Raw genomic sequence first — 18,648 nt, 5'->3', positions numbered from 1 at the left:
AATGCGTGACATCACGAGCCTATACCTATCCACTAACGTGCCACAGACTACGTCTCACCCTTCGTCGTCGATACACACTCTCGCTTCCTCTTTCTCGCTCTAGACTCTCTTGCCCTTTACCTTCCTCTCCTCCGTCGCGATCTCGCTCGCCGTTCGCCGAGAACGCTCGCGCGACTCGACACATGTACGAGAGCGTGTGGCACGAGACACGACACACGAGACACGAGACCCGAGACTGGAGACTGGAGACTAGAGAAGCGAGCGATGGAAGCGATTTACCTTTGTGCGAGCGATAGCCGCTGGAATCTCACAGAGATAATCGTTAACGCCGCCGTTACAGATGTTTCGGATGTAATCTCGCGGGATGAGACACCATTACCAAATTGCCATATCGCTTCAACAGCCGATAATCATACGTGATGTAACGTATAAGAATCAGTAAAAGTAGTCAAACAAAGCGTTGACGCAAACAGATACGAAGGGAAGGGGAAATACTCGTGCGAAATGGTAATATTAATTTACGGTTGTGAAACTTGTGTTCATTTCGAAATAAAAGATATTGCTAGATTAAATTTTTTTTTTTTTAACCGCGAAAGCAAGTAATTTCATAAGCATTATATTAATTTTTTTTTATGTACATACGTATGTTTCGCATTCTTTTGGTACATTTAAAATTCGGAAAGGATGATAAATTCACGACGAGGCCAACAACGATGTTGAAAAAGAAAAAAAGAAAAAAATTCAAAGTACTAAAACGTTACAGCGATTTCGAAACGATAAAATACATATATGGAAACATTTCGAGGAACTATCAGTCACGCGTTATCAAAATGGAAACCCCCGGATTAATCTCCGCGTTAATCTGTTCGAAAGAAGCGCGGAAGAGATATCTATTTGACGTCAGCACATACAAGGTTGCATCTGGTACCGCGCGTGTGTAGCGTAGGTGACACGTTCAGCCTCGTACGAGGCCTACGGAAATATTTACCGTAGGAACGCGACGAGAGAGAGAGAGAGAGAGAGAGAGCGCCAGCCGACTACTTGCACGACGAATCGCGACCAAGTATTGGCTCGGTCCCATCGCTACGCGTGACACGTATGTACGAACCTAGGGACTAGGGACGAGGGACGGCGAACAGAGAGGAGCAAGGGAGGCTGGAAAGGAGAGCAGCGGGGATATCCGAGTATCGACGAGACGAGACGACACGAGCCGATTCCGAGCCGCGCCGTCGGTTCTCTCCTCCTTCGTCGTTCCCTCGTGGCCGACGGAGAAGATCCGCACGGTCCTCCCTCCCCGTCCCGGGTGGGGATAACATCTGCTCTTAGCGTGATTGCCGTCTATAGATACGGCTCTATGGAGACGACGCGCGCGCGGCGGACTGCGGATTAACCGAGTGAAACGTATGATCCCTAATGTTGCCGGCCGTGCGAAATATTCGAGGAGGCCGCGGTCGCGAGTCTCCCGTGCGTAGTTTCCCGCTCGCGGAAGGTCGCGCCGAGAGAGAACGGTTCCGGATAAGCGGGTAACTTTCGAGATTAGCCAAGAATCAGGCAACGTGCGCCTGTCGCTCTTACTTTATCGCTCCTCTCTCGCCTGACTCGGTGCAACGTGCATCCGGAACGAATTGCAAACCTGCAATTGTGATTTATAATTGAGAAAGAGCGATCGTATAGTGATATTAAACTTTTGTAAATATATATCATTGGGAAATCTTTCTTAAAGATTAACAATGGAAAAATTTTATTTTACCTCTTTTTTTTCTCAATAATAAATTTCTTTTATTTTTTAAACAAAAGTTTTCGAAAAAAAAAAAACTTAATTTTTGAGTGCAGATGCGTCCAATTTTTTAAGTAATTTCATTAATATTTCACTGGATGATCGCACGATATATTATTACTGGCGATTAATCAATTAAGAGCTTCAAAACACCAGCGATTCTTCACGTATCTCGCGCGCGCTCTCTCTCTCTCTCTCTCTCTCTCTCCTTGCCACGAAATAAATATGGATGATTCTGCATTTTTACTGCATATTCATGCATTGCGGATTCGCGGCGTGCATCTCGACGCATTTCAACATTGAGATTCAATTTCTCATCAATTCGATCTATGAACATGCAATTGGTTATATTTGAAGACTATATATATATATATATATAGAATTACATCATGTCAAGTCTTTGATTATTACTTCACCTTCCTCATTAAATGCATCTCGAAAAAATCTTTAATTAAAATAAAGAATAAAACATATTTGTGACATTAATTCTACACGGATAAATTTTACACGACTTAATTTTCAAGAGCAAGAGAGAAAGAGAGAGAAAGAAAAAAAGACGATAAAACGAAAGTTTGAGTGCTCGATAAGGCGGACAAATTGTAACGCGGATCTATCAATCTAAATCTAGGTCAACGTTGAGTTAACGGCTACTTTATTTTACGCACACGCTCTTTAGAAGTTCGCTCTGCGAATCGACGGCTTTTCTTTTGACGAATTAATCGATCTGCTGATAATAGGAGAGGAGGGTGAGGCATTAACGTTGCGTGAAATCAGTAGGATTCGGAGAAAGTGTTGCGGGCAAAACAACGACGATGCCTTGCGTTCCCGATGTGGCGAATCCGCCTACGTTAATCTCCCTAACCTGTTGCGCGATCTTCGTTATTTTCGCGCGAACGGTCGACGACGAGAGGCAGCGAAGCTCCTTGAATCTGTATTTTCGTTTCCGGACGTTCTCCAACGACCGATAAGCGATATAGCCGTCGAGTCGCGACTCGAGATCGACTCGAGAATATCACGCGATATGTGTCCGCAAATAGCTTTCTGCGTTTGTTGACGCGCATTTGTTTACAATCTTTTCGTATTGCGAAGAAAGTTTTTTCTCCAAACTGTTATGCTCAGTCTTTGATTTTTTCTGGAGCTGCTTTGTTTTTTTTTTTTTTTTTTTTTTTTTTAACGAATGGGTTATTCTTTCCAATTCAAAAATCTATTTAATATTATTTATTACATATATTTAATTTATTAATATTTTTTAAATTATTTTTTTAAATATTTAAATAAGATGCCCTCTCTTTTTTTTCTCTTTAAATCAATCAGATTGTTATCTGCATGTACATTTTGAAAATAATGTCGAGTAACGCGTGTCGTGTAATCGTATTACTAAATTTCTAATCGTACAACGAAACTTGACATAATTCAACTCTATTTCTCGCTGAGGATGATAGGTTGGAGTAAGTTAGAAAATATTGCAACAAGAGACCGTACTGCGGTAAATGCAAATTGAAACACTCCGTCACTGACTATACACCGTGGAACTTTTATAATCGCTCTTATCGTTGAGTCAATTTCGAAACTAAAGTGGCAATATCATGACGCGCCTATTGACGCGCTTTTCGTCGATGACTCGCGCTTTTCTCTCCAGTGCTTTAAGCATCGGCTGACGAAGTAGCGTCCCGCGCGGCAAATTGACCGAAAATGATGGATGTTGAAGGAATGGGCGAGGGAACAGAAGGGAAGAAAAGTTATATTCTCTTCGCGGACGTGAAACTCGGAGAAAACGAGCAAGAAGCTCTCCTCGCCGCCGATCGTCGGATCGGAAATAATATCGTTGAAGTAAATATCTGATGCAAAATTTCTTAAAATTTAAAAATCCCAATCTTTCTACTCGTTTATTATCGCGAAACCGAATCAAATCATGATTTCGCCGCGACGGCAAGTGTTATCGTAACACACGCTTACGAAATCGTTATTGTTAAAACGTTCGCGTGTGCTCAATCCTCCGTCTTTATTTCCGTAAACCGCGTTTCCAACCTACGATTTTGCCGATTTTATCCACGAAAATTCGCATTTACATCAATTTGCTTCCTTCAAGCTCTCGTCCGCTCCGTTTTAAATAGACGCGATTTTTTTTTTTTTTTTTTTTTTTCTTTTTTTCCTAACACGTCTCGACGTCTTCGCTCATTGCCGTTGCGAGAGAAAGTCGTCCGAATGGTCACGGCCTATTTAGCTGCACAACTCTGTACAATCTCGACGAGAACGTGGCAAAATGGCTCTCTAAATCGAGGGAATAGCGGAATTCACCGACTGTCTCTTGTTGCGAAGCGACAAACGGATCGTCGCGGATCGCTGAATAATCATAGATCCGGAAAAAAAGAAAAAAAAAAAATCATAAAACTCGCGAGAGTAACTTTAGAAATTGAGGTTTAATATAATATTCGAACGTATCTTTATATAGATGCATACTTTGCGAAGAGAAAACTGGAAATACGCATAAAGTTAGAGGCTGATCTGTAGTCGATTTTCATCTTAGACGACTGTTCGGCAAGAATTGAAAAATTCTGCCGAACGATGTAAAAACGAGTCGTTCTCCATATGGAAGACGGTACCCCGTTCATCTCGTGGACAGTTATGACTTTTCCGTTCTTTTCCCAGCTACTCTTGGCTCTTCTTCGCAAGCTAAAGACACGCCATTCATTTCCGGCGGCGAGATTCCTCTATATCGCGACCGGGGCCGATATATCGATTGTTCATGTACGAAAAGAAGAATATCACGAGTATCTGGAGTTAAATGTCACCTCTGCTTTATTGACTCCAGAAAGAGTTAAGGGGATCCAAAATTACCCGACAGAACACGAATTATAGATTTTGAAAATCCCTTTTTCCGCTACAAGGATTGATAAATCCTTCTCCACAATTAAAGTAAAATTAAAAAAATAACACGCGGAGGCTAATAATTTAAAAATGATAAAAAATTAAAAGATGACAGTTACGTCGTAACAATATTTATTTAACATAAAAAGTCCTACGGTATAATCGTGCAAGAGATATAGCGTCCGCGTTTGGAATAAAATAACAGAATGCTTGTAAACTTTTGGAAATGAAGCTTTAGAAGCCTAGTAAAAAGGATTTTCAAAATCTGTAAAAAATTCCTCTCGTGCATCTGTGAGTGTGCGAGAGATTGAAGCACAAACTCACGTCAAACGTCATTTCTAAAAGTTTACAAATATTCCTAGCAGAAACCTATCTTATTTTGTGTGTATATAAATTGCAAAATTTTTATATTAAACAACTATATATTGTCATGTTAGGTTAAATTTTGATCGATAATATAGAACAACTTTTGGAACCCCTTAATTCTTATTTATAACGTTACCGGGACGCGGGCGCGCAAATTTTGTAAGAAATTGCGAAAACCGCAAAAGCGTTGCGTCAATGTACGTTGTTGCAGCAGGCTGGAAAGATTTGTTTTTTTATCGCCAAGAGTGAAAGTCATTGCGTGTAATTAATGGAATTCTCGTTTACAGATAGGACCGACTAGATTGCTTTTCAATCTGAATTCACCGAGTTCTTTTCTATTTATAAATGTGAAAACATTCAGCTTATCTAATTTTTTCATCAAGATTCGAAATTGTTGCGATAACTTTGGAACAAGGTTGAGAGAATATCTCGTCGATTAAAAATATGTAAAATATTTATCGTTTGAAAATTGAACGTTCATTGCCAAATCATCGAAAATTAACCTTAATTTACACGAGATATGTAAAAATATTATATAAAATTACATACCTTACCAAGGTCACTACAATATAACATCCATGTGTGTAGTAGAATAAATAGGATATACCTACAAGAATATAAATATAGATACGACCGCAACGCATGTCCTTTAATTAAGCTATCGGTTCAACCCCTCAAACGAATGGATTTGCTATGAATGCAAATGAATGCGTCTATTCAACGTCAGGGTCAACTTTTCCCCTGCTCTTGCAAGTAATTGCATTTAATAATGCAGTTACTCACAAACATGTAATTATATAAAAAGTTACTCAAAAACATATAATTTTAAATTTAATAGATTCTCGAAAGAGTGAGGAATATGGACAAGCCTCGTAATCTTTGGTATATTTCGAAATATCTGACGTGATAAAATGAAATAAGATGGCATTGAGAAATTTGAAAAAAAAAAAAAAAAAAGAAAAAAGAAAGAAAGAGATACACATGTGAGATAGGAAAAAAGTGACTCTACGTAAATTCCGCGTAAATCGCATACTTTCTCTCCGTGTTTTCCTTCGACAAAACAAAGTAATCGATACGTGCAATTTATCCCGAAGGGGATAACCGGCCTATCGATCTTTACGACGGAGGAATAAAGTTTTATGAAGAACCGCACCGCGAGCCTCTGTTCGAAACGCGTGCATCAGAGTCGCTTTACGACGCATTTGAAACACGATATTGAACCCGGTGGTTAATAAACCCGCGAGAGAGCCATCCACTATGCCCATATGAGGATTACGCTCATTATACAGGATGTCCTGGAATTATCGTCAACACTACATTCTTCTTATTTCTAAAGCATGATCCAACAATAGATCGTCATGTTATTTAAAAAGTGTACGATAAATTAGGCACATTTTTTTCCAAGAGAAAATACGTATATTAACCAAAATAGTGAATACGAGACATTTCCATGAAAATAATATCATGTAATAATAGAAGCTTTTTTCGACAATGGGCTTTAACGAGTCTATTAAGCAGACGATGACTTCCAATAATTTAACAGATTGGGACAGATGGAGTGCTTTATGCGTCTACTCAAGTGAAAGACGTAAAATCTCTCAGAATTTGGATATATTATTAGGTTGTGAATAAGACTAGATTGGATTATTAGAGTTTACATTATTATTTTTTGCGCACAAATTATTATTATTTGGTACATGTGGTAGCTTAATGCTGTGTATGTTATTATTGATTTTCTCCGCTTCATCTGATAATTTCATATGTTGCGCTCAATTCCCATATATATATATATATATATATATATATATATATATATATATATATATATAAAACATATGCATAATTGTAATATATTAATTCATCGAAATTTTACTTAATTTCACCGAGCGTGCTCGCGCAAGAAACAAAATTGCTTTAAAAATTGATTGAATAATGCGGCGAGAGAGAATATTTGCGAGTACACAACGATTAATATAATAGACATGTAAATAAAAGAAAGAGCCGAAAAAAGAAGAGCGGGAGCCTCTCGTCGGGATGTGTGGGCGACGCGACGTCAATTTCGCGTTCTCTCTCGGTTCACCGTCCGCGAGATTTATTTATAAGCGCGCGCGCGAGCGCGCGCGCGAGCGTGTAGAGACGCGCGATTTCTTTTTATCCGCTGCATTCCTTCCAAGGCCCCGGCAGAGAGCGGGCCGTCGTCGCTCGTTCCTTCCTGCGTGTAATAACCAAGAGCGCTTTCTACCTCTCTCTCTCTCTCTCTCTCTCCTCCCCCTCCCCCCCCCCCGCCCTCATTCTCTGTCCCTCTCACTCTCGAGCCTCTCTCGTTCAATATGGCACCGCCCGCCGCCGCCGCCGCCGCCTCGCCGCCGTCGCCGTCGTCGTCGTCGTCGTTGACGCCGGACGTCTCTCGTTTCGGTGGAATATCGATGGCGTACGTCGACCGAACGTACGCTCGAATAACGCTCGCGAATTATGGGAGCCATCATCCTGTACTGTGCCCGGCGTTACGCGATTATTCGAAGCGTACCTCCTGATACCTATACATATACATATACATATACGTAATACGACTATCGAATGGCGCCCGCGAAAATACACGGGGCAGTTTGTGTGTTTTCGTGGCACTTTATTAAATTAGTCCGAGGCTGTTATATCGAGAGCAGAGCTTTCTCAAAGTCACGTTGATCCTCCTTTCTGTCATAACTGTTTGGGGAACGACCGTTATTCTCATGACAATGTTAAAAGATGACTAAATGTTGACATTACGTGTCCAATCGATAGTTTTCGATATTCGAATCTATTATATCCTCTTATCAAACTCGCATTTTTATTTGAATAAGATATTAGAAAAAATTATAGATTTGACAATTCGGTCATTGAAATCTTGATAATTACATCCGAAATCGAATCGTTATTAAAACAAATCGGATTAATTCACTCAAGAATTACATAAAATTTTGCTTGCAATCTTGAAAATCTTCGTTCTTAAAGAATCGAATGTCTGTGCCCTGTAATTAAATTTCTCAAATATGGACAAGTTTCTGTCGTATTAAAGTTTAATGCAAACACCCGGTATAGCGGCACAAACGTGTTCCCAGCAGCGAGAAACATCGTTTACAGTTGTGCAGCGATCGAAGCTCGTATTGTGGTCGGATGGTTTTAGGAGAGGGGGGGGGGGGGTAGTTTGCCCCATTGCTGCCGCTTTCAAACAGTCGTGACTAAACCGACATTGTTACTAAATCGCCATTAACTTTTGGCAGGCGGTACGAACGGACTGTTATTTATAGCACGAGTGACTATGTAGAAATATTGTTTAAAACAATCCGATTATTCTGCAATACAAGCTGTACAAAACATTTCAATGTCGCATTTTGACGCATCTCGTATACAAAAAAAAAAAAAAAAAAAAAAAAAACAAAATTCAATAGATGGAGAGGCAAATTGTTTAAAAGTTGTATTTAACGTAAAGTATGTATCGTTTGGTTACACGATGAGACAAAACAATGCACTCTCCTAAAACGTGATTTAATTATATGGTACGTCATATTGTTCTTATCGTTAATATACAATTATCAATGCGCCATTTTTGTTATTGTGTCCTCTTTCGATGACCCAATATTAAGATGGCGCGTGTACAAGGGAATCTAAATTTAGTCGAGCTCCGAGCTTCATTTAATTATCAAAGACTGCGCGACAATGACATAATATCCAGCGCGTGAAGACACTCTTTTTTTTTTGTTTTTTTTTTTTCTTTTTCTTGACGAAACCTCATCGGAGAATCATATTTTTTTCACGTCTTCTTAAACGATTTTTTAATGTCACTTGTATGTTGCGTCATTATAAATTTATGCAAACTATAGTTTCATAAGACGCGGATATTGAAGAGAGGTGCTAGAAAGCTCGCATAAATCGATTCCTTGCAGTTGCATTTGTATTTGTTAATCGAGATCGACGATAGCCGTCGTAAAAGTCACGGCGATGTAATTCAAACAGAACAATGCAGTTGATTTAATGCAGTTTCATTAGTCTTTGACGATCCGTTTATGTATCTATCAACTAACTAATGCAACCTGTCTGTGCAAACATCTCACCGTATAATATTATGTAATTACATACGTAAATTTATGTAATCCCAAAACTCTCGAATTTAATTACAACGCTTTGGAGAAAGAAATATTCCGGCTCTTCCGATATTCGGATACGAAAAAAAAAAAAAAAAAAAAAAAAGAAAAAGAAAGATTAAAATATCTCGTCGAAATACTTCGCAATATCTTTATCAATTAATTCTTAAAGATTTCGTAATTTCATACTCGACGTCCACCTGTCACATCAAAGTAGGATACGTTGTAAAATGTTAAAGCATCTCGCTCTCGCGAGATTAACAGCGACGACGAAGAGGAGCTCACGCGAGGTTGCCAATCTACGACGACAATGTGTTAGCGTATGTAAATAAACGACGGGGTGGAGGTGGGAGGGGAGGGAAAGAGAGAGGAAAGTCTGGAGGGCGATGGTCGCGAAGGGAAAGGGTGAGGAATAATCGTAGAGGAAGGGGGCAGGGGGGAGGGGGGGGGGGATAGAAGGAGAGGGACGCGCGAGTTAACGACTGTGCAAAGCGGACTTTGCGCGTCAGGTTAGGTAACGCGCGTGTATCCATGGCGGTTTTTCCCTCATGGAGAAAGTTAGCCTAGGCGTACCTCGAGCGTAAAATCGCCTCTCTCGAGAGGCGTCCTCTCTTCTCTTCTCTTCTCTCCTCTCCTCTCCTCTCCTCTCCTCTCTCTCTCTCTCTCTCTCTCTCTCTCTCTCTCTTTGTCTTGGATTGTCGCACTGTTATCCGCAAAAATCTTTCTCCATGCGTTTTTTTTTCTTTTCTTTTTGCGAGCTGTTACTCTACGCATTCCGCGTATGATTACGGAATGCGAATTTAATCACAGCCACTTTCAAAAGTCTCATTTTGCATCCGACAGATCGAGGAGTTTATAATGTTTATAGCCTGTTTTTCATTTCGCTTCTCTCTCTTTCTCACCTTTCGCTAATCAAGGATTCTCAAGCAAAAAGAAATACTTAGTATACTTAATTGCTGCATTACCTTGATTTATGGTTCCCGGAGTTTATTGTCTCAAAAGCCAGAGAGAGAATTCCTCCTCTCTCTACTCTACTTTCTCTCGTACTTTCGCTCTATTTTCTACGGCAACGAGAATTGAGTAATCTTCCGATGATGAGGACACCTTCGATGCTTGACTTTCGATTTTCGTCTTCCAATTCGGATGTCATTTTGATATCATGAATTCTTGTATTATCTATCGATTGAAAAGCGTTCTCTCGCGAGTAAGCGGCCGACTTTCGAGAAACTTTTACCATAATTATTTTCGAATTTTCAACGATCGCGTTGCGGGTTGTCGTAGTCGCGTTCTCCGATGTGAATTTCAGAATCTCGATCGCGAACGCGAGATCTTTTTGCGAACGATCGGTTTAGCAACAAGTGTCGCGCGAACAGCCATACAAATTCCTCGAACGCGACTGATTGCGCGCGAGCCTGATCATCTTGTAAAAATTGGCAGGAAAAGACACTTTGCGCGACATCTTGTGGCCACGCGACGTATTCTCATGTCAAAATTCGTGCGAGACTCAATCGATCATTCGAAAGAATAAAAATTCCAGACCTTCGAATCAGCTGTTCCATATTACTGACCAAAATCTCACCTAACACAACCATATATTTGCTTAAATAAAAGTTACAATTTATACAATTAAAATAAAATAAGTTTCCGTTCTAAGGATTGCGTGAGAGAATATTTGTCAACTTTTAGAAATGAGTTTAAAAGCCTAGATGAAAAAAAATTTCGTTTGTGCGGCAACAACATTTTCTACAACGAAATTTTTTTTATCTAGGCTTCTAAACTTATTTCTAAAAGTTGACAAATATTCTTTCATGCAACCCTTAGAACGGAAACTTATTTTATTTTATTTGTATAAATTGTAACTTTTATATTAAGCAAATATATTGCTACGTTAGGTTTAGATTTTGATCGATAATATGGAACAGCTTCAGCATCCCCTTAATCGCAAAGGGCACGTGAAATAAATCTCAAATTAAATTTTAAAAATTAATTAACGCTGCAATGCTAAACTGATAAAAATTACGTATCAATCTTCCTTGTCGCGCGCGCTTTCTTCTAATTGACTTTCTTGAGACGCGTGCGCGATCGATTAAACAAAGAGCCAGAAAATAGATGACCGTGACTATCGGCCACGATCTTGATGGAACGGCGAATTAACAATTTTCACGCGATAGGATCGATCGCGGAGATTGCGAATTAGCGGGGATCGGTCGCGATTTCGAGTCTTGCGCATTTTAGTCCAATCCTATCGTCGAGAACCGGAAATGATCTCGCGATCGGTCAGAAGTAACTTCCAACTTGCAATTTAAAGTATTCGTTCGCGAAAACCTTTCTCCAGAGTAGAACATGCCCTGTCGATGAAGTGAAAAATGAGCCAGCGCGAAGAGAACCGTTTCCCTTTTTAATATTAAAACATCGAAGTAGCGATAAGACTGCGCGTGGAAAATGTGCGAATATAACGTGTAACACGTATGATAGCGAAATGAAAATTGCTGACTGTATAAACGTAAAGAGGGAAGAAAAGTTTCAAATAGCGACGTATATATTTTTTTCAAATAAACATTTTCCTTCTTCAAGCAAATGCAATAAATTCATTACATTAATGGATACTCGCGTGTAATTTTTTTCTTTCGCGAGATTGTCAAATTTCATCTCTTTATTTTCACTTACTTACTTACTTACTTACTTATCTTTTACACGGAAAATTGGAAGAGAAATATCGAACGCCACAGGCTAAATTGATTAAGAAATTTTGATTAAGAATCGCAAGAAATTTTGACAAAATTAATGAGATCCAAAATTCACGCGAAATGCCTTTCTCCACAGGCGCACATCTTACCGTTGATCAAACTTCTCTCTTATTTTCACACCTTTTGGCTCTTGCTTTGCTGCAAATTTTTTATTCGCCGAATGTGTTGCGAAGGAAATTTCCAACAGTAATAACGCACGACAATTTTCACGACCGTTAGCGCGATTTCGCGCAGCGATCCGTTGACGAAACGTTCCCCGATGCGCTGCCATTGTCGTCGTCGATTATGAGAGACGCCGCGATAGCGGTACGCGTATTTTTTTTTTTTTTCCGTTTCCCCTCTCCTCCTCCTCCCTACCCCCCTTTCTCTACCGACACGAAGCAGACGGACGGGATTTATTTACGCGCCGCGTGAACGGAAAGACGGAAGCGTCGTCGTGTAACTGGGTCAGTCAGAGAGGACGACGACAACGACGACGATGGAGGGGAAAAGAAAAAGAAGAGAGTCTTTCGTCTCCGCGTAGATTATCGGCGTAATATACGCTACGTACGCGTACGAGTGCGTAAACGCGTTATATACTTGCGCATCGTGCATCCCTTTCTATTCCCCTCTGGAAGCCGCTCGCGCGTGTATTTTTTAACGTCTCGTTGGACGAAAATTCCTGATGAATATTGTGGGGAAAAAAAAAAAAAAAAAAAAAACGTGTCCACGCTGTAATAAAATTTTTGTTTCACCGAATAATAAATATATTATAAATGACACGCGCGCATATAGCGACCGCTGTTTACTCGCGATGAAACACATGGAATACCTTTCCCTGCAAATCTCCGCGAGATTTTGTAAAATACACTAGATTATAAATAATATATTATCATTTAAAACGCGTTGAAATTGTTTACTCCATATAAAATACAATCTTCTCTATGCTCTATATAAAATACTAAAATAAATTTGATTAACTTAATCGATTTCTAATAAATAACTAGAAAGTTGTTAGATATTTAGATTTTTAAATTTATATTAATAAAGCTAGATACGTTCGAGTTTATTACAAAAAAAAAAAAAAAAAAAAAAAAAAAAAATAGTTTCCTTTGTGAAAGGAGAGGTGGTTTACTACGCTAATAGCACTTTTTATTTGGTTCCGATTTTTCGTTAAGATTAAAAATATTTTATATCTAAAATATGTGTGTAAAAATATCCAAAAGTTGAGAAAATGTATGAAAACTTGAGAGAATGATAATTTTACAGCAACAGTAATAATAATTATATTAATATTCCCGTTTCTCTTATTTGCAGACGCTAAAATGAGATTGGACGAGGATCTTGTGATCCGAAGGAGCCGACCCACGATGATCTCAGCCAAGTATCGCGCCCGTGAGGAACGCCGTCGTCTGATGAAGATCTCCGCCGTCAAGCTAAAGAGGATCGAGGATCCCGAGGCAAGCCTATGTCGATCGGTGCTCATAAATAACGCTCTGCGACGGTTGCATCGCGAAAGCCGAGACGATAAGACGCGGAGTTACGGTACCCTTCCGGTGATGGCGTCATACATGGACGACGTCAGCAAAGAGAACAGTGTCACCGGCAACCTCATCGCTGACGTGACGGACGACGAGACATCCTCCAGAAAGAGGTACGGGCGCACCTTTGCGTTTAATACAGTATACTTATAACTTTGAAAAATTTTGGTCGCGTTTACAATGTTGCGAGAAGAATCCTCGGGTTAATATTGTTCATTAACTGATTGACACAGGTTGGCCGACGACTCGAGAAACGACGGACTGAGTTCCAAGAGGCAGAGGCACGACGACCTAGATCTGCAGGACGACGTGTTCAGCGACTTCTACATCCTGCCACCGACGCCGCGCTTGCTCTCGCACATGGACGAGCTTCAGCCGGAACCAGAAGCGTCGCATCACAACAATCACCATCACCTGGGTTTCCCGGAGGATCGTCTGGGTAGCGGCGGCGTGATCGACGTGCGATCGGGCAGCGCAAGCAGCATCTCCGCAACATCCGTCAGCAGCAACGCGAGCTGCCACTCGGTGCTCTTCCCCGAGGATCTCGACGACGCGAGCGCTCACCTCTCGAGATCGTGTGCCGACATGATGGAAGTGGCCGACGTAGTCGATCCCGATCGGCTCTGCGATTTCGCCAGGTTCGCTGACTCGGCAAAGACGCTGGAGGAACGGTTGGCCGAGCTGCAATCGTTGGATGAGCACTTTGACCTTACCAAGTTTGAGCGCAACAATAACCAGAGCTGCGGCCGCGCCTTTCACGATATACAAACCTTTCATAGTCTGGTGCCCGGCCTAGAGACCTAGACGGCAGCGGTGTCGTGCCTCGAGCGACCCACGATAATGTCGCAGAACGGCGAAGACAGGACAGCGACTTTCGGGGATGCAGAGTCATTTGACGAGCTCTGACAGATAAGCCTGGATCTACTGACTGTTCTATGGCTTATCCTCGCACAAGTGCAAGATGTGCGCACGTGTCTGGAGACGAATAATGTCATCGAGACGCGTGATCTCATCGAGTCGCATAATAATGTCGACAGTGGCCAACGCGGCATTGGAGAATCGTCTGTCTGTCTCCGATGCCGAGGACAAATCTCGTGAAAGAAAAAAATGTTCTAAAGGATTTTTTTACCGTGGGCAAACAAATGGGCAAAATTAAGCGCGCGCTATCTACATCTATTAACATTAGAATCGCAAAACAACAAAAATGTCTCGTGTACAGAAAACAGATTTAAAAAAGAAATTTTTTAAGTAAAAAAAAAATATTCCAAAGTTTTAAAAGAGTGTTTACACAAAATTCATTATTACTTGACTCTTATATTAGCTAAGCTGAGGTAAAATAACGATAGAGATTTAAATTTCAAAATAAAATACAGTAAACACATTCGTGATTCTTCCGTTAATTAAGTTAAAAAGAAAAAATTAAATTTGCAATTGATGCATATTAATAACATTGTAAACTGAGAATTGAAATTATAATCGATAGTTTTATCTTAATTTTATGTACAATATAAATTGTTCTGATTTTCACTAATGTAATATTAAAATTTTTTAAAAAGTTGAAAACTTTTTTTTTAGATTACATCTTGAATTTTGAGGTTTGAAAATTCAAATTACAAGTTTTATATATACGGAAGAGGATGCCAAGTAACATATAATAAACCATCATAATATATGCACGGTATCTCGGTCGAATCATCGCCTACGAAAGTCTGACTCATGCTGGTAATAATCTACTTACAGCACTGACTCAATGTTCAACGCGCGGCTACGAGATATTTAATCACAACGTAAACGCACACCGCTCTTTAATCGGTCCTTCTAAGTAGCAATAATCTTAATGCCAGCCTTTTTCTTTAAACCTAATGAAACCATAGAACATTTTCAATTCTTGGTATTTTATATAGCGTATCGTTTGTACATCGTGTATAAAGGCGAGACCAACAATTACAAACTAATTACGAAAGATAATAAGAACGAAAATACCAATAGTTGATACTCAAACTCTTCCATCATTGGTACGTTTGTCTAATATGTTAATCTAATACACGGAGAATCACTCTTTGCAATACTCTTTACACTTATGTAATAGTTGATTTCGCTTTTTGGATGCTGCGCTTGATCTATTTATAAATCGACAATATCAATCCTACTTTAAAGATGATAGAGACGATGAATTTCAGCTGATTTATCCGTGTATTACAAATTCACATAACAATTTCTTCTGATTTCTTTGCGTATATAGTAAGTGCATCCCTTCTTTATAACAATCATTTCTCTTTTATAGAATTGTATTCCTTTGTCGATATTTCTCTTCCGCTTTTATAAATCGTACTATTTTACCTTTTTCATCAAATTATTTTATAAATTGTACCGGAGAGAAATATGCATATGTAATAATTGTATAGTTTTTTTTTAATCTTCTGGCTCTGCCGATGCCGCGCCAATAGCGATCTTCGTATCCTGGTTTACGACTCTCGCCGACGCAGTCTTGGCGCGTTGTTCGCCCAACCTTGCCCGCGGCTCGAATCGCACCTTGCAGCGCCGAAGCGTCGTGGAGACACGTGCCTATATAGAGTACTCCGCTGACGCGACGTCGGCCTTCGGCACACGTCACGCACGTATGCGCCCATTGTTTGTACATATACAGAATAGATTTTTAAGAGAGCACGTTATTAAGTATATAGGATGAATTATGTTGCGAGATAGCACGTCCCCGGAACTACGAACGAATGCGCGCGGAAGACGCGGCTTTGGCGTCGGCAAAATCTGTGGAAAAACCTTTCGAACGCCGAATTATCTGAAAATAAAGTTTCTCTGTCACTTCGAACACGTGATAACGCGTGCTTGTCTTTTTCGCGGGGACTCCGTGCGTCTTCCCGACGCTTCGAATGGCGTTTAAAGAGCGTCTTCCGCGCAATGATTATAGTCTATTATTAGGAGAAGCGGAGAAGATTGCGCAAAAGATTATAAGATTGTAATTTTCGCGATAACTCGAGGCGCCATCTCTTCTCCGTCTTGAGCGTTCGAGAGCATTGTACTCTATAAGGAATCCTTTCTCCCATTAGCCGATGTAGAAAACTCGCTTCTTCGCGATGCAGTTTTCTCTGTGAAAAAAAGTTTTAAATTTAATATTCTTTTTTATCGAATCATGTATAATGTAAACTTTATCGCTTCTCGAAGATACAAGCGAGACTGTTTTTAGATTTTACGGCTAATGCGAGGTATGGCTCATTCCAGAGAATGTTCTTCGAACGCAATTTTGTAAGCGCGACAGAAAGACACGCTACCGCGTAACGCCACGACGAGCCTTAGCTGTTATACGTTATCGTATCATTTTTGTTAACAATATCTTTCTTTACGCTCGAGAGGAATAGAAACAGTGAGTAATGGTTGTACTTTGTCAGAAATCATTGGTGATTTCTTCCTTCTATGATTTCATCTTGTATATATTATCGAGAAAAAAAAGTGACACGAGAAATTACTTGAACCTTTTATTGTAAAATTTTCAATATTTTATTATAAAATCAATGACAAGTTAATCATGGAAGGAAATATCCGACTTTTTATCTCTCGCATGAGAATGCCAAACTTGCGTTCCTCCGAGCGTGTTAGCGAATTATTAAGAGATGGGCGCGTTATAAATTATTATTCGATCGTCGCATGATCGGTTGTGATCAATCGCGAGGTTCTTCTTCTTTTCTCTGAAACGATATGCGGAGAAGAGCCTACGCGATCAACGCAGAAATCCGAATCGAGAAGCGCGATTTTACATTAGATAAAAATTTTGTTTTGTATCGCGCAGATATTTTGTTATTTATATGCTAAACCGAGTCATCTTGGATTAGAATTGTTAATTTAATTTGACTCTTAGCATTTTAATCGATAAAAACTTTTTTTTTTCTGTTTCAATCGAAATTAAACTCGCCTTTGATTTAGTTATACGTTAAGAAAGTGTTAATATTATTTGCAAACATTGCGTTCGAATAGTTGGATCATTGTGAAATAATTTTCACAAATACTTTTCACGGATTCTGCGTAGTGCAATATTTTCATTCCTCTAATATTTGCTGTTTTTTTTTTTTTTTTTTTTTTTTTTTTATATAATAATTTTTATCGACGATTTTTATATGATTGTGACACTGCCGCGTTTGTTAAATTATTCAACTTAAATTGCTCGTCACACACGAATATTCTTCTTCTCATGTTATATATGTATATTTTTGAATTTTAATGTCACAAAACTACAAACGCTCAAAACTATGAAAACGCGGTACTGTGAAATATATCCTTCAAAGTCGCAATGGTTATATTATTATTTAATAAAATTACGCACGATGTGGAAAACGTCATGTGTCAATTTATTATAATTATCGGTACCAATGCTCGTTATCAACGTACGTAGCAGCCACGTTTCATTGATTCGTGGTCGGCAATCACATTCATGCAATCCTCCTTTTTTTTTTTTAACTTATTTTATTCCTCACAAAAAGTGCTAAAAGGAATTGGATAATGATTGTCACCCATGTCGCATCGATCCACAAATACTTACATGTATGTCATTCGACTCTCGAAGAAGCTTCCTTCGCAAAAAAAATATAAAAAAAAAAAAAAAAAAACCGCGTCGAGTCTTTCCGCCGGAAAAATGTTGAAAAAATTGAATCTAAATTTTTCCTCAAAAGTAAAAATCTCCAAAGGAGATATTATACTTTAAAGTCAATTAGGAAAGACTTTGCCAATTAAAAGCATATTTTTTGTGTTATTTTTGACAATGATCTGACATTTTTTTTTTTAACAACCCAATATTCCGAGAGTTGAAAACAAAAAGCAAAAAAATATATAAAGGGTAAAGACAAAATTTCCGTGGCAATACGTCTGGGACGCGCGTTAAGTGCGCAGATAGATCCAAACTTCCTTCGGAACGCTTGGGCCCCGAGGTTTCCTAGAACCGTGGTACACATGGTGCGTAAGGGTAACGGAAACTCGCGCGTGTATTGCTCTCCCGATACACATCGCGTAAAACGGCTCACTGCGTTTTGACATGTAAATAGTCGCCTTAGCACTACTAAGATAATTAGCTATGTATAAAATTTCATACGTTGTTTAGGTTTTTTTAGTACTAGTTATATCCGAGATCAGTTACCAATTATATAAACAAATTGCAAATAAACTGCAAAAACAACATGTACCGTTTTCAATTTACCCTTTCAATTTCCACGATTTCTCAATTATTGACAAAAAGACACATTTAC

The 18,648-nt window shown here is 39.4% G+C and overlaps 1 protein-coding gene across 4 annotated transcripts in view; it reads left to right on the top strand.

The window, feature by feature from the left end:
• The window catches only part of LOC140667852 (uncharacterized), a 133,658-nt gene extending 115,080 nt beyond the window's left edge, over positions 1 to 18,578 (top strand). For all 4 annotated transcript variants that reach the window (XM_072896139.1, XM_072896141.1, XM_072896142.1 and 1 more), the window contains exons 2-3: positions 13,176 to 13,512; positions 13,633 to 18,578. In XM_072896139.1, coding sequence (XP_072752240.1) covers positions 13,176 to 13,512; positions 13,633 to 14,203 — 908 coding nt within the window. In that variant the 3' untranslated portion in view covers positions 14,204 to 18,578. The remainder of the gene's footprint in view (positions 1 to 13,175; positions 13,513 to 13,632) is intronic.
• Positions 18,579 to 18,648: the final 70 nt, after the last annotated feature.

The sequence above is a fragment of the Anoplolepis gracilipes genome, chromosome 7, assembly GCF_047496725.1.
Source record: "Anoplolepis gracilipes chromosome 7, ASM4749672v1, whole genome shotgun sequence".
In the NCBI taxonomy this organism is placed as follows: domain Eukaryota; kingdom Metazoa; phylum Arthropoda; class Insecta; order Hymenoptera; family Formicidae; genus Anoplolepis; species Anoplolepis gracilipes.
Note: the sequence above shows the minus strand (reverse complement) of the source record. Positions and strands in the feature narration are given on the sequence as shown.